The 17,849-nt window shown below is 35.5% G+C and overlaps 1 protein-coding gene across 1 annotated transcript in view; it reads right to left on the bottom strand.

Moving 5' to 3' along the window:
- LOC124555898 (unconventional myosin-Vb-like) overlaps positions 1-12,869 on the bottom strand; it is a 68,079-nt gene extending 55,210 nt beyond the window's left edge. Inside the window, exons 1-4 of the mRNA XM_047129957.1 lie at positions 12,825-12,869; positions 10,018-10,111; positions 9,734-9,902; positions 9,281-9,617 (exon numbers count right to left, since the gene is read on the bottom strand). Coding sequence (XP_046985913.1) covers positions 9,281-9,617; positions 9,734-9,902; positions 10,018-10,111; positions 12,825-12,869 — 645 coding nt within the window. The remainder of the gene's footprint in view (positions 1-9,280; positions 9,618-9,733; positions 9,903-10,017; positions 10,112-12,824) is intronic.
- Positions 12,870-17,849: the final 4,980 nt, after the last annotated feature.

A 17,849-nucleotide genomic window follows, 5' to 3' on the forward strand; every position in this document is an offset into this window, starting at 1 on the left:
TGATGTATTATTTTTGCTACATTGTCATGTCTTCTGGTGTATTCTGTATTTGCTAGTATTGTACATCCGCTTGTGATGTGATCTACTGTCTCTATTTGTTGTTTGCAAAGTCTGCATTTATCTGTTGTGGTGTTGGGATCTTTAATAATATGCTTGCTGTAATATCTGGTGTTTATTGTTTGATCCTGTATTGCAATCATGAACCCTTCCATCTCACTGTAAATATTGCCTTTTGTTAGCCATGTGTTGGATGTGTCTTGATCGATGTGTGGCTGTGTTAGATGATACAGATCACAAAGTACCAGATACCCAGAATTAAAATTTTTAACAGAACAATGACTAGCTGATCAGATCCGTGTAATAATCAAAAGTAACAGGATACCCCAGTCAGAATCAGAAAACATGAAACAACAAGTACAACAAATACTGGAACAAAATAATATGCAATCAGAAGAAGAATAAAATACAGTAATGGACTCAAACAGCCCAGAGCAAACAAACAAAGAACACCATGCATCAATTAAACAATCAGAGGAAAACGAAATCTTAAGACAGCCACCAGAACAAGTACAAATACAACATGAAGTGACACACATGTTAGATATAGAAGAAAAATTTCAGCTGACATATACAGAATACAAAGACACAAATACAGACATTAGACCATTCTTGCATAGACCACCAAATAACCCACAAGTCGAAACAACAATAACAACTATCAACACAATCATACACAACAAAATAATTGAATACAACTATGGAAGAGTTACAACTAACGGTTTATATAGGAGCACTCACTACACTAAATATACACACTAGGTAGAGATCAGAACCAACCAACACACAGATGAAACCCATAAAACCAGCATGGCAACACAGGCTACAGATCAGAATAGAAAAACTGAGAAAAAACATCGGACAGCTAACACAATTTATAAGAAATGAAATATCAGAATATCAGACAAAAATCAAAAATGGTTAGGTAAAATCACACAACAAGAAGTGATAGAGCAATTAGATGAAAAGAAGCAGAAGTTACAAGCATTGGCCAAACATCTTAGAAGATACAAAAAAAGTAAAAATAGAAGGAAACAAAACCAAACATTCAACACAAACCAAAAGAAATTTTACAATACAATAGATAACACACACATTAAAATAGACAATCCACCAAACATAACAGACATGGAACACTTCTGGAGCAACATATGGTCAAACCCGGTACAACATAACAGGCATGCACGGTAGATACAAGCAGAAACAGATACGTACAAGATGATACCACAAATGCCTGAAGTGATAATTTTGCAACATGAAGTCACCCAAGCAATTAACTCTATGCACAATTGGAAAGCCCCTGGAAAAGATAAAATAGCAAATTTCTGGCTAAAGAAGTTCACCTCAACACATTCACATCTAACTAAATTATTTAACAGTTACATTGCAGACCCATACACATTCCCTGATACACTTACACATGGAATAACTTATCTGAAACCTAAAGATCAAGCAGACACAGCAAACCCAGCTAAATATCGCCCCATAACATGCCTACCAACAATATACAAAATATTAACTTCAGTCATTACACAGAAATTAGTGACACATACAACACAGAACAAAATTATAAATGAAGAACAAAAAGGCTGTTGCAAAGGAGCACGAGGATGTAAAGAGCAATTGATAATAGATGCAGAGGTGACATATCAAGCTAAAACTAAACAAAGGTCGCTACACTACGCATACATTGATTACCAAAAAGCTTTTGATGGTGTACCCCATTCATGGTTACTACAAATATTGGAAATATACAAAGTAGATCCTAAATTGATACGGTTCCTAAACATAGTAATGAAAAATTGGAAAACCACACTTAATATCCAAACAAATTCAAATAATATCACATCACAGCCAATGCAGATTAAGCGTGGAACATACCAAGGAGACTCATTAAGTCCTTTCTGGTTCTGCCTTGCTCTGAACCCACAATCCAACATGCTAGATAATACAAATTATGGATACAATATTATTGGAATATACCCACACAAAATCACACATCTGCTGTACATGGATGATCTAAAACTACTGGCAGCAGCAAATCAACAACTCAACGAATTACTAAAGATAACAGAAGTATTCAGCAATGATATAAATATGGCTTTTGGAATGGACAAATGTAAGAAAAGTAGCATAGTCAAGGAAAAACACACTAAACAAGAAGATTATATATTGGATAACCACAGCGACTGCTTAGAAGCGATGGAAAAAACAGATGCCTATAAATATCTAGGATACAGACAAAAAATAGGAATAGATAATACAAATATTAAAGAAGAACTAAAAGAAAAATGTAGACAAAGACTAACAAAAATACTGAAAACAGAATTGACAGCAAGAAACAAGACAAAAGCTATAAATACTTATGCTATACCAATATTGACCTACTCATTTGGAGTAGTGAAATGGAGTAACACAGACCTAGAAGCACTCAACACACTTACACGATCACAATGCCCCAAATATAGAACACATCACATACATTCAGCAACTGAAAGATTCACATTAAGCAGAAAGGAAGGAGGAAGGGGATTTATCGACATAAAAAACCTACCTTATGGACAGGTAGACAATTTAAGAAAATTCTTTCTAGAACAAGCAGAAACTAGCAAAATACACAAAGCAATCACTCATATAAATACATCAGCTACACCACTGCAATTTCATAACCACTTCTACAACCGTTTAGATCACATAACATCAACAGATACGAAGAAAGTAAATTGGAAAAAGAAAACACTACATGGCAAGCACCCGTATCATCTAACACAGCCACACATTGATCAAGACGCATCCAACACATGGCTAACAAAAGGCAATATATACAGTGAGATGGAAGGATTCATGATTGCAATACAGGATCAAACAATAAACACCAGATATTACAGCAAGCGTATTATTAAAGATCCCAATACCACAACAGATAAATGCAGACTTTGCAAACAACAAATAGAAACAGTAGATCACATCACAAGTGGATGTACAATACTAGCAAATACAGAATACCCCAGAAGACATGAAAATGTAGCAAAAATAATACATCAACAGCTTGCCTTACAACATAAACTTATAAAACAACATGTTCCCACATACAAGTATGCACCACAAAATGTACTGGAGAATGATGAATACAAATTATACTGGAACAGAACCATTATAACAGATAAAACAACACCACATAACAAACCTGACATCATACTCACCAATAAAAAGAAGAAATCAACACAACTAATTGAAATATCCATACCCAATACAACAAATATACAAAAGAAAACAGGAGAAAAAATTGAAAAATACATCCAACTGGCTGAGGAAGTCAAGGACATGTGGCATCAGGATAAAGTTGACATTATACCAATTATACTGTCAACTACAGGAGCCATACCACACAATATCCACCAGTACATAAATGCAATACAGCTACATCCAAACTTATATATACAACTACAGAAATCTGTAATTATTGACACTTGTTCATTTACCCGAAAGTTCCTAAATGCAATGTAACATATACTGTACAGTTAAAAGGAAGTCGCGCTTGATCAAGGTCCGCGTCACTTCCATTTTTAACCAGACATAACATCTGAGACAAGAAAGAAATAATAATAATAACAATAATAATCCCCGTGGAGGCCTGGGAAAAGAATAGGCCTCTGGTATGTTCTGCCAGTTGTAAAAGGCGACAAAAAGAACAAACCACTAATAGGGCTAACCCCCCTTTTAGTGTGATTAGTTGGTTCAGGACAGAACTAATGAAGCCTCGGACAAGCGCTGTCATGGTCGGGGACGACACTTGAACCCTATGCCCATCCATAATGGTAATGACACTGCTAGCCACACGAAAAATGAGTTAAATCCCAATAGAGGTGTTTTGCAGGACATGCTTCGTGCAACCACCATAGAAGGAAAACAAAGACAGAGGACGAGATGGTCTGATGAAGTTAACCGACACCTCATGTTCTGTTATTACCAAGCAACAAACTTAGGAACCAACACAACTGGATACAGATCACAATATTTTAATGTGTGTGTTATCTATTATTATTATTATTATTAAGTATTTAATTAAGTTTTTAGTGGAGTAATAAGGTGATATTATGAGGATAATAGGTAAAGTTATTATGTTGATACAATGAGGAGATATTAGATGTATTTAATGAAGTATTTATGTATTACTTATGTGATGAGGAGAATGATGTTGGGTAGGGACTGGATAGGGAACATGTCTTTTTCTTACCGTGGAGAAAGTTTATGAAAGACACATATAGTCAGCAAGGTTTGTAGTGCAAGTTGTTTTTGGTCTGAAGTAACAGATGCAAGTAAATACTCAGTTAAATTTATGCAGAAAGGTTGGGTCTATGTGAAGTGTGACACCTTTTGTAATTAGGCAACATGTCAGTAATCTGTGCACTGGAAAGTGATTAAGTGTCTTGTTGGAAATTAATGTGAAGAATGTGACACTTTCAAATAGGAAGTAAGCTGGAGAATGTTTTTAGGGAATTAACAACTATACCTATACACCACTACATACTTGTACACTGTTGAAAGATAATGAGAAGTCAGAAATGTTTATTTCTGAACTTACGAAATCTTTTTACTTACACTGAATCATACAAGGTAAGTCACGAAAACACATCTGAACACTTGTGGGTAGATGTATTCAATATTCAAAAGGCTCTATAAATTGAACTACTTATTGTATCAGACTATATACTTGAGACATATAACTGTTCTGTTACTATTTCTGAAAATCTGATGAATGATGGGAGTTATATAGTTACTTTTCTGAAAACATGATGAGGTATATACTAAGTTTTTGAAACATTTTACCCCAGATGGCAGACTTATAATGAATTTGTTTTGTGCTTGATGTGCACCAAGTGTTACAACCCAATAGTGGCTTACTGAAACATGTAATGATCAACATTTAATTGTACAGAAATTCTAGTTTTTAAGTTTTTAAAGTGTTTCACCACAACCATATCCCACACAATGACTTTTAAATATCTAAGTGGTGTTACATATTTTCTTTGCTGTTTTGTTATTTATGTAAGCAACTATGAGTATGGGTGTGATTCTTGAATGATACTAACAGGTACAAAGACTACTTTGCCACTGAATACTATACCCACACCGCATAAAAAAAAAACTGCATAACACTATCATTTTTGTAAATACCTTGAAGATACTGTCTGATAACTAGTAATATATGTATACTATTCTTTGTCTTTGAACTACTTGTAAACAGAAGGCACCATGCGATTTTATATAGATGTTTATGACACAAAGCAAGCAAATCCTATTTTCACCGAAGTGCGTAAAAGATATCGGGCGAGTTATTGACATCTGTGGGCACTTGCTTCCCTAAATTTGATACATAATATCATCTGTGTACAGTATATAATTTTGTGTATTACCTTTGTGGACGTTGTCCAATTAAATCCGGTTTTAAGTGAATATTCAACCAGAAATGGTATGTAAATTTCAGACAACACCATGATCTGGAGAGGATATTTTCATTTTTATGGTTTCAGTGTTTGTTATATGACATGTTCTATGGACATTTACCATAGTGTTAATAAATATGTTATTTCATTGATGTTGTATATTATCCTCACCCACGAGTTGAACCAAACTGATAGTGAACTGGGCTGTGTGTTTAAACACACTACATGGTACCCTCAACTGGACTTGGACTTAAATTGTCATAAAGAACTTTTAGTTAAGTGCTAGATTTTACAATGTGGTATCCCGAATTGAAGCTGTGCCATGTTAGCACACCGGACTTATATTTGAACTACTATACACACAATCTAGTATCCTGGAACTGAGTAGTGCTTATGTAGCACACAAAACTTTAACAAATGCCTTGACGTTTTAGTAGTGTCTATGCTGCACACAGTATTTCATGAACTACTGACAATGTAAAATAGTACTGTAGCCACGGTAGTGCCAAAAAGGTACAGAGGACTTGTTTCTAAGATATGGTATCGCATTTTTCAGTAGCGAAATTGGTATAGTAATCTACAATAGTGCAAATGATATAGTATTTTACAGTTATGATGAAAGTAACAGAAAAGACTGTTTTCAAAATAGTATTAACTTTTCAAAAAATTTAGTAACTTTAGGAAGTCAATTGAATAAGAAAACAAATCATTTATCTTAGAATTTTCTGCATCCAAGTTAAAATTTTCAGATTGCTGAGTGTTAGTTTTAGTCTTGTTACCCTTAATGCATTAATATTTGCTTTACAGTTTTTGTCTTAGTGTAAGTATTTTTCTTTAATATTGCTAATTAGTAGTTATACAAAATTCATCAGCATTATGACATCGGACCTTTTTTTTTTTTTTTTTTGCGAGAAGTAACCCATTCAAATTTATTTATTTACTTTTTTCCAGATGAGTTAGTATTTGCTTTTGCCTAAGGGTTTGCCTGGTATTCTTTTCACTCAAACTTCATATCAGTTAAGAAGTCATTTTTATGTTTCTCTGGTTTCTTGTTGAAATGCAGATTCTGAAAGCCTTGTTTATCTTGGAATTTTCTCATGAAATATTTCACATATGTGGTTAGGGAACATTGGATTCTGAATTTTATACACTGAAAAATGTTGTTGGAAATATCCTTGGAGCTGTGTCCACTCCTAAAAATCAAGACCATCAACAGTATGAAGAAATCTTTGTTTATGTGAATATATATTTTCATAATTGTTCCATTGTGATGATGATGATGACAAAAATTGCTGTCCATCTAACACTGGTGGCTCATGCAAAATTTTACCGATGTGCTACAATACTACAAATATAAACAGATTTTTTTTGACTGTATCGTCATGACAGGATTGACTTAATACTGTTGTGATATTAGCTTTACATAACGAACTAAGCTCATGTATGATATTTTTATCTACATCTATGTAGATACTCGGCAGTTGGTCACATGATGCATGGCAGAGTGTAGCCTTCACCAGTGGTAGTCATTCCCTTTCCTGCTACACTCAAAATATAGCAAGGGAGAAATGACTGTCCACCTTTGTGTGGGCCCTAATTTCACATGTCTTATCTTCTTGGTACTCATATGGAAAATATATTTGGTGGCAGTAGAATCATTCTGTAGTCAGAGTCAAATACCATTTCTCTAAATTTTCTCAATAGTTTTCCTCAAAAACATCGTCTTCCCATTTGAGTCGCTAAAGTATCTCCATAATTCTTGTGTGTTGTTCAAACCAACTGCTAACAAGTCTAGCAACACACCTCTGAACTGCTTCAATGTCTTCCTTTAATATGATCTGCTGCAGATCCAAAATACTCAAGCAATATTTGAGAATAGATCACTAGTATCCTATATGACATCCTTTTTTCAGGTAACCACAAAACTGGTTATCATCCACCTTCACTACCACAATCCTCACATGCACATTCCATTTCATATTGCTTTGCAACATTACATTCACATGTTTAAATGATTTGACTATGCCTAGTGGCACACTACTAATGCTGTTACAGAACAATTTTCTTTCCCTGCTCATCCACATTAACTTACATTTTTGTACATGAAGAGATAGCTGCCATTCATGACAACTAGGAATCTTCAAATAAATTTGTAGTTGAAATATGGACAACAAGCAACCCTATAATGGATGACGATAATGAAAATTTGTGCTGGGCTGGGATTTGAACCCTGATTTTCTGCTTATTGCAAGATGTCATCTTACCATTAAGCTATCCAAGCATGCCTCATGGGCAGACTCGATCTTCTATATGTTGTTAACCATGTGTCTATAACCTACACTAGTACATCCATTATGTCTATTCCCATACAGGGGAGACATTTTAAATGAAAGTCACTTGCCCAGTGTTGGCAGTTAAATAAGATATTGCAGTGCCTGTGTTGTTCAGAAGTACAATGTAGTGGTCTGTCTGACATGTATGTATGTCCAGAGGACCACTGCATCACACCTCTTACAAAAACAAGCAGTGCAATATTGTATCTTAAGTAGAAATCTTGTCTAAGGCATCTTGTATCCCATTACAGTCACACAACAGTGAAATCTTTCTGTACATCACAGCATTATCAGTAAATAAACAGATTGCTGCCCACCCAATATGTTTATGATTTCCATTGTTTCTTTTTTGTTAATGCATTGATGTCCTAGATCTTTCACCCCTTCTACCCCATGCATTACTGTTCATGAATAACAAACATGGAAAGCAAATAACACACTGTACACATCACAAACACAAATCCAATGCTCTTCATACACTTTCATACTAAATCTCCTCATATACTCACTTTTTTACCACCACCTACAACCTTTTGACTTACAAGTGTAGTAATCTTAACTAAACTGAATATATTAATTTTACCAATATAAATTTAACTGTTTAAATGTATTTAAAATTTTATAATTGAAACTTTATCATTATGACGGGGGAAAAGAAGCACAGTGCAGCAAGAATCAAATGTGAGCTGACAAACTGCCAGCTGGTATGCTTGACCAGTGCACCATGGAACTGATATGTCAAGTATTGCTCACAAATCCCTCATACTTTACTCACAAATTATTAGAGAGAACTTTACATTTTTTATGGCCCATGCCTTTTGTATGGGATCACGTCCAAATGATTAGGCTATCACGAGTTCTGTGCTCATTGTGTTCCAAAACGACTTTCTGAGAATCACAGAACTCAGCTGATGACTGCTTCTCTTGACAGTCTTCTCTTAATGTGTAGAAATTAGGGATTAAGTTGGGTAAGAGGATTGTTGAGGGAGAATTATGGTGAATTAGTGGGGAGTTACTCTTTGTATAACAGTGCAGATGGAGATGACACAGTGATTAACATGTTGAGAATTGATGGAAGAAGTAATTAGTATCTCTGGTGTAGTGTTTTAGGCTGGAAGCAGTAGACTATAGGTGTTGATAAGCAAGAGTGAAAATTTCTTCAGTGGGTTCATAGCAACAAGCCATAATGAGATGTATTGAATGGTTGGACTTACGAGTTTCAGAAGAAAGTAGAAATTGGTGCACAGGTGGTCTTAGGACTGAGAAATGAGAAATTCCACAGAGTATTTTTTAGAAGCAATTGGAGGCCATGCTACACTTCTTGACTGCAGTCGATGCAGCAAGTCTTGTCTATTGATTACATTACCACCACCAATTATCATCATCATCTGGAATCTGTTGTTTGTACAACAGCTACAAAATTGCAGTAAATATAAGGCATACCTGGTAGATTTCTACAGCTGTATCTGAAAGAACTTCTCTGTATTCAGTGAGATCAAAATTCTGTAGACACTGTTCATTCTGTAGTGATGTGTTTTCAGTTTGGAATGTTTTGTCTCCACTATACTGTTTCAGATTATGCAGAAGCCTCACAGTATTTGAAAGCCACAAAACCATTGTATCAATATCATCATGGCCTTTCTTAGTAACTTTTTCAATGGTGTAGATAGTTGCTGTCAGGAGTAACTGTACTTTCTCATAATCATTTTGACAGTCGGCATGCCTAATGTACATGAACAAAATCCTGGCAGTAATGTTACAGCAATATGTGGCTTTAATTCTGCAATTAAAAGAACGTAAAATTCATAAACAATGGAAGTACTTCAATAAAGAGAACACATGAGTGAACATAATGAAAAATTATTCAGGCATATATATTGACCAAATATCACATGCCTAACAATATGTCTAATATCCTCTTTGTGAAACTCAAAAATTCCTTGGTAATGTCTTTCCTTCTTTCTTATACCTCTTCTGTTATTCCTTTGATCTTGCCTCTTCACTAGCACTTCCTCTATTGAGTTTTCAGCTGTTTCAGCATTGTTATCTAATTTGCTGGAAAACACTAGGGGAAAAAAGTAATATTGTTTCTGGAGCAGTTACACAATCATTATAACAGCACCTCTCAAAATATGGAATAATTTTAACATCCTGTTTATTGGTCTTCAAAATATACTTACACCCTGCATCCCTCAGCACTTCAGTTTGCAATTTTAAGCTGTTCCGGCATTTTGAAAGTTCCTCTTTAGCTAAATCTAATTTTTCTTGAAGAACCTGGAATTTGTACACAACACATTTAGAAATAATTAATATATCCAAAATGTATTTTGCCATTTGCACTGATTGTGGTAAAAGTATAAGGAAACATAACTGTATTTGCAGGCAATGGATTGGGAAAAAATAACAAAAAATAATAAATGTGGGATTAATTATAAAACTGCTGAGGAAATGATTGCACTACAAATTGCATCTATTTGCAAACCATTACAAGAAAAATTCCAGTGATGATGTTAGATGAAAAAGATCTTGCATTTCTCCTTGGACCATACTGATTTTTTCAATAATGATGGATGTGCAGGATTTATGTAAAGTTCCTTATTATCAAGTGAGAAGGTATCATGAAAGGTTATCCTCAGGAGTCACATTCTCTGGCCACATAAGTTGGAACAATATAGTCATAAGATATATTCATTGTATCTCTGTCAATTAAACCTTATACTTATTTCCTCACAAATCATTTGTACATTGGGTGACGTTTAACAAAACACAAGAAACTAAATACAGTTCATCAGCATTCTTAAAATAGGGACTTCATAGTTCAAGGATATATTAAACAGGTTGGGAAGCCACAGAAGATGATCACAGCATTTACAATCATATAGTCATATCAGGAGGGTGAAATCTGTAACTCTGGGCGTACCAAGAGTATCCTGAGAGGAAGCATTCAGTAAGTAATGTAAAGTAGGAGTACAATGCTTTAACATTTCTGGCTCGGTTCTTTACTGCATTATGAACATGAAATCTGCAGCTAAATGACAGATGCAAAGCTGCCATGATTTTTCTATGCTGAAACCAGTAGGTTGTATACCATAATCAAAGAAATGAAGCAGATGATGCAATACTGGTAGAAACTATACTGCTTTCAGAATAAGATTTTCACTCTGCAGCGGAGTGTGTGCCTGTCAGGAAGTTTCACTATACTGCTTGCATATAGTGGCAATGAACTGCTAACTCATTACAAAAACAGCAATAAATTGGATAATAATATTTTAAAATATAACAACTGGAATTTACATAATTATTCGTGGTATTAGCAAAGTTTTCTCAGATGAGCTGCAGCTTGGCACAGGGTAAATGACAGCCAGTTGAGTCTTTAATTAGTACCCAACACATTCAACATGTCTGCAACACATATCATTGTAAATATAATGCTTTCAATCAAAATTTCCATAATCAATCTAATGTTCATGACAATTTTCGTAACACATGTATATCTTCCAACATGCCTGTGTGAGAAGTGAAACCATTACAGATATGTTGACATTACAACATTTTATTTCTGCGTAAAGAATATTTCACATCAAGTTGCTGTTAACCTAATAAAAATGTACTGGTAATCTAATAACTTACATATTCACACACGCCTTATTGCCACATTCTGCAAAGTAGACGTGAAAGTTAATTTAGCATCAGTTCCAGTCAACTCTACTCTTCATGAAAGAATGCCACTGACATAGGAATGAAGGTGAGTGACCATTATGTGGAATCGTGATGAGGTTGGGTGAATGTGCATTGCTGTTGTTCAACTTTTAACATATTGTTTCTCAGCCACTCATGTGCACTAGTCCTGTCCATTATCTTAGTTGCCTCAGCCAGTTTCCAGCTGCAGAGCTTCATGATAAACCAAGTTACTTCTCATACTACAGGAAACAGACTCAGAAGGAGTATGGATTTCAGTTTGAACTTTTCAGTGCTCCAGGCAAGTGTGTTTTTAAGTGCAAGTACATTTCTTAGGTAAGCACAGCCCTTCTATCAGATTGGAGTGACATTAGTTAGCTGGAAATTAGTGTTTGAGACAGTGAGATCAATGTGGGAATGTTTAGCTTCAATAGAAATTTTTAGAGTAATGTCTTTGTGTGAGTCTTTCTCCATTTACATTGACTTTGAACTTCCTTTTTAGTTATTATTGACAACAGCTGCCAGTAGCCAGCTGGAGGTGATGTATTCAACTGACAGCATTTGTCATTTTCCAGTCCAGAGCTCATATCTCTGAATCTGTCCTGAAAGTAGTTTGGTAAGGACAGGGTTTTCAATTATTGACTCTGGAGTAGTGAGAAGTTCAACCCTCTCTCACAGGTCAAGTCAAGGCTGGCAACCCTTATTTCAACTGACTGGGTAGTGTGGCAGTGCCGAGAAGTTATCCAGTTCTACTAATAATGCTTCAGAGTGAATCTACAGAGCAGTAAATCACATTATTTGTGTAGCACACTGGCCATTGCTAAGAGTAGTGCATTCCAACTGCTGCCATGGATGGAATTGCATGCAATGCCACAGAAGCTCTGACATATGGACAAAAAGGATGTTTCAAACCCAACATTGCATAGTAATGAATGCAGCCATAAGGGTGATTGTTGTTTTAGTAATATAGTGGAGTTTAATAGCTGTTATTAAAATAGAATAAAAAGTTATGAAAGTAGTGATAAAATTATAATATGGTTTATAGGAAATTAGGAGTAGCATAGTATACAAATACTAGTTTGACAAAGAGAGAATGAAATTTTTCACAGAAAAAAAACAAACATGAAGAAATTAAGACTGAAGATGAGTTGTGTAACAACTGCAGGTGTAAATTGATTCCAATAGAAAATAAATGGTTTTTTTATTAACAAGAATATGAATTTTATTGGCTGGAAAGACAATTTCTGTCAGAGTTTTGCTTAATTGAATAATAAAGGTAATTATCTCATGTTAGTGCGTAGGTGCTCACCCAGAGGATACCAGCTTCAATGGTGATGATGGAAGAAAGTTTCATCACAGGAATCTGGACAAGGGGATGAGGCAGGGAAAAGGTGGAAGCAGAGAAGAGAGGTGGGGTAACATCCCTAAAGTGTGTCACTCAGTCATTATGAGAGGGTATTTTGTACTGTTGGTTATTCCTCAATCAAATGTGAATGTAAAGTTTTACAAACACCCTCTAAGGATTTGATTTGAAGAATGAAGTATGTGAAGTGAGAGTTTACTTTCATTCCATGCTAATCTGCAATGACAGAAAAATACTGCACTGCAAAAGCACTCAGCACAGTCAACTACACAAGAAAAAAAAGAGAAAAAATGAAAAAAAGAAAGAAGAAAAATGAAATGGACACTTCACTGCTGGGTCACAAGATGAAAGCAACGAACATATTCCACTAGTACCTGACAGAGAAAGCAGCATGGTATTTGTGCCCAGCCATGAAGTTCAGCATTAAGTAAGGGACTAACTGGAAACATCTAAAGAATTGGCATAATTATGAACTCTTAAAAAGACCACAGAAAACTACAAATATTATTGCTGATTTGGCCTCAGTCCTCTATGAATTCTCCTATTGTTAAGTTTTGTTACTCAGAAGAAAGCATAGAATTATACATTGTTTCCCCATTATAGCAGTCTGTATTATCACCTCTTCATGCATGTGTGTTTCCTCCTAAGACATCCTGTACATGCTATAAGCTGTTTTAATGAAGTTTTTAAACATTAATATGATCTGAATTAATATTCACCAGCTTTTCTGAAGTCACTCTTATAATTTCATGTTGCATAAAAGGGGGGGCTTTTAGTTAAGCTTGGAGATAAAAGCTTGTGCTGATTATCATTCTCCTCTCTGAGTTTCTCATTTTCTTGTTGGAGTTGTTCTCTTTCTGCTTGCCACTTATTTTTCTCTTGGTGCAATTCATCTTCCAGCTGCCTACATGAATTTACAGTTTAAAGAGTTAATGATTCCCAGACTTAACTAACAAAAATAAGATATGGTACTGCATTTTTGCACATACCTGTTTATCTTCTTCTGTGCTTCAAATGCCAGTACTAGCTCCACAACCTCATTTATTAAGTGTACATGACTTCCATAGTTGATACTAGCAACATTCTTCAAACTTTCAGTTTGCTTTGCTAGAATACTGTGTAACTGAATGCATTCCTCTCGCCATCTGTCAACTTCAAGTTGCAGCTGATTGTACTGCTCTGAATGAGAAAAAATTTATAACACTGTCATAAATAAATGAAATTAATACTAATTCAAGTATAACAAAATAACACCAGTCGTGTAGAAAATCAGATGTTATGCTGTTGAACAGTCACCTGTGAATGTCAAGTTACCATCCCTAGAGTATTTGGAAACACAGACTTAAAATGCACATCAGGAACACATTCTCAAACATTATATCTATTATATTTGTTTTAGTGTTATAGCAATTTTATACCTTTAGCATGTAGTATGATAGAATAATTATTTCTGTCTAGAACTGGCAGTATTTGTAAAAACCTGCACTTACAGAAGTCCTCAATTATTAGAAAGAGCGTCTATGGAGGGAAAAAAAACTGTTTTTCAGAATGAAAACCATGAACTTGGCCATTTGGGAACAACAGCAACAAGAAAGATCCTTACTATGATGAAGGAACAATTTGAACTTACTTAACAATTCTTCTCGTCCTGGTCCATCATCTAATGTTTGATTAGAACAGCAATCATCGAATGATAGCTGAAGTTTAGTCATATTTGCATGTAATCTTCGATTTTCCACTTCCAGTTGCTGCAACTGAAATTGAAATATAAAAGGTGTCTCAAGAATGATGCCTCAGAGATAACAGATACTTAAAACAGAATTAAACTGACTCAACACTGCTCAGTTTATGTTCCTGGCTCAAAAAAGATTTTTATGTAATGATGTCACTTATCATTTTTTATGTACAATTTGAGGTACCTTAATATGCAGTGGTCTTTGTAGTATTGCATACTTGAGATTACCACAGAGTCTGTCACACATCTATAAGTATGAAGAACATTGTCTCTTAACTGTGTCCACATTGGAGTCTATTTCTCGACAGAGTATTTGTTAAACAGACATGCTGTAAAAATGTCAACTTTCTCTGGTCCTCTTCCATAACAGTTAGTTGAAAATGGAGCTATTTATACTTTTTAACACTACTGGTGAATGGGGTTGTTCATATTAGTAATTGGGTCTTTTGCAGCTCTGTTTATTTTATAATCAGTTTCATCATACCAATAATAAAGACCCACAGCCACTGCACATACCAAATGTTTAACAGTGTCATGTGTAGCCTGCAACATCAAATGTTGCCCAAAGAAATAGTTGTTTTATGTTATGGACTAAAATCTACATCCAAGTTTTATTTCAGTTTCAACACCATGTCTAAATGCCATAATAAACATTTTTAAAATACTCTAATGCTAACTATGAATGAACACTTTTTAAAAAAACAAAAATGATGACATTGTAGCCTCGTTGCCTGGGAGGCCCCATCCAGGAAAGTTCAGCCCCGGGTTGCAAGTCTTATTTCAGGTGACGCAACGTTGGGTGGCTTGCATGTCAGTGGTGGTGGTGGTAGTGGTGGTGGTGATGGTGACACAACACGGCCGGAAATCGAACCTGGGCCCACTGCGTGGCAGGCAAACACATTGCCACTCAGCTAAGCAGGTTGACTACTAATAACAAATCAACATACATACACTGCAGACCACCATATAGTGCACAGCAGAGGATACTTTGTGCCACTATTAATCACTTCCTCTCCTGTTTGACTTGCAAATGGAGCAATGAAGAAATGAATATCTAAAAGCCTCCATACAGGCCCTAATTTCTTACATCTTATCTTCATGATCCTTATGTGAAATGCATGTTGGTAGCAGTAGATTCATTATGTAGTCAGACTCAAATGTTGGTTCTTTAAATTTCAGGAATAATGCCTTGCAGAAAGAGCATTATCTTTCCTCAAGGGATTCTCATTTAAGTTCATAAAGCATCTTCATAACACTTGTGTGCTGATGGTGCCATGTACCCCTCATTCACCTAAAGGGATCAGCAACCCCTCAGACACTGAACCATCATGGGCTTGCATATGTACAAGGTATTGCCTCACTGCATTGAACTGATCACATAAAGGATGACAGACAGCAGGACGAGTACCACCAGAGGTCCTCCACGTCAGGGACCTATTTCCCCAACTGGGTTGTGTGCAGAACTGGATTGGCATGAATGCCTCCATGTCCCATCTATACAGGACAGTGCAAGCCAACACGATTTGACGGTTCACCACACCAGGGTTCTGGGCCAATTCACACACAAGCTCTAAGCAGCTAATCAGTCAGGGCCTGATCAGAAGCCCCCACAGTAGCACTTATAACTTTCCAGTGATATCCTGAGACATACCTGTCAACCAGCTATGTTGAGCACTCAACCTCTGTCATTAGGGACTATCTGTGGCATGGTCTTCATGCCCCACAATGTTTATTCATTGAGTGTTCCAGGTGTGTGCCTGTTAGTGTCAGAGAAGTTGTATTATATTTTATTGAGAAGAGTTTTCCTTTGTTATTAAATCTCTCTATTGTGGTTGTAATAGACCCTTGTTCTTGTTTAGCTGTATCTTACTATTTCTTATGCTTCATGTCTTCCTTTAATCCAACCTGATGGGGATGCCAAATACTTGAATGAATGAATAGCACTAGCATTCTATACACCATCTCCTTTATGGATGAGCTACACTTTGCCAAAATTCTTCAACTAAAATGAAGTCTACCATTCACCTTCCCTACTGCCATTCTGAGGTATTTATTCCACTTCATATCTACATCTACATCCAATCATTTCACTTATGTCATACTGCACAACCACAGAAAAAAAACCTATACAAAGGGTAGAAACTGGCACATCCCCATTATGATTACAAAAGTGGCCTCCTGCTGCTGCTCATTTGATACAGAAGTCTTATGATAACACAGCTATAAAACATTCTCATAAAAATTGGAGTATGCCATGCTGAAACTTTTGCTTCCACTGATAGAAATGCATTGCACAGAAGCTCGTTAAAAAGTGTATAATCAACTGCTTGAAATATTTCTCAATAATAGTTGCAAAGAGGATCCAAGTTTGTACCATTTATCCATCTTATTTGCTAAGTGAATAACAATTTCTGATAATTAGACAAAGTCAATTAGCAACAGTTAGAAAAAGTACCCTTTTAAGAAAGTGTCATTTGCAGCCTGTCTAAGTTTTTTCATTTATCATGGTATAGTTCTCTAACTGGATTCTTTCATGTCATGGTATAGTCCTCTAAATACATGTTTACATTAAGAATATCCCTCCTAACAAATCTTTCTTACTACTATATTGAAAGTCATTACTGAATTGAATCTTTACAATAGGAAATGTTCCCATACATCACAGCTATTAACTACAGGCAGTGTAGATAACTGTTATGAGCCTGTAACAAGAGGACTGAGTGGAGAGCAAAAAGTTTCACTTCTTAATCAATACTGGTTCTATGATACTGGTATAGGATAATTGCGGATTAGAAACTGACATTTGTTTTATGTGGGTGACATGAGCTGCGTACAATTTAATAAAGTATTGAGGAAGATTAGCTCAACATCCTTCTGGTAATGACAAATCAACCATAACCTCCTCAACAGTGATATCTCATCATTCACTATAATTGATTTAGGAAAAATAAAAAACATGTGTTTGAAACCTGGGAAAATAGGCAACTTTATCTCCACAAAAAATTAAGACCTGCCATGCAAGTGCATGAGGTCGGGCTTGCTGATCACAGCTTACTGTAATTGTGATAGTGCTATAGGTTAACATCAACAGTGATCTGATAAACAATTAACCATTATGATAAAATTCTCTTGGCCTCACAATAACATCAAATGGTGTAAAATCATCAAGCCCTTGGGCCAAGTACTCCTCTGCCATTGTCAAGTGGTGACTATCTTTTGGTTGCTGCCATCATACT

This window comes from Schistocerca americana, chromosome X, assembly GCF_021461395.2.
Source record: "Schistocerca americana isolate TAMUIC-IGC-003095 chromosome X, iqSchAmer2.1, whole genome shotgun sequence".
NCBI lineage: Eukaryota > Metazoa > Arthropoda > Insecta > Orthoptera > Acrididae > Schistocerca > Schistocerca americana.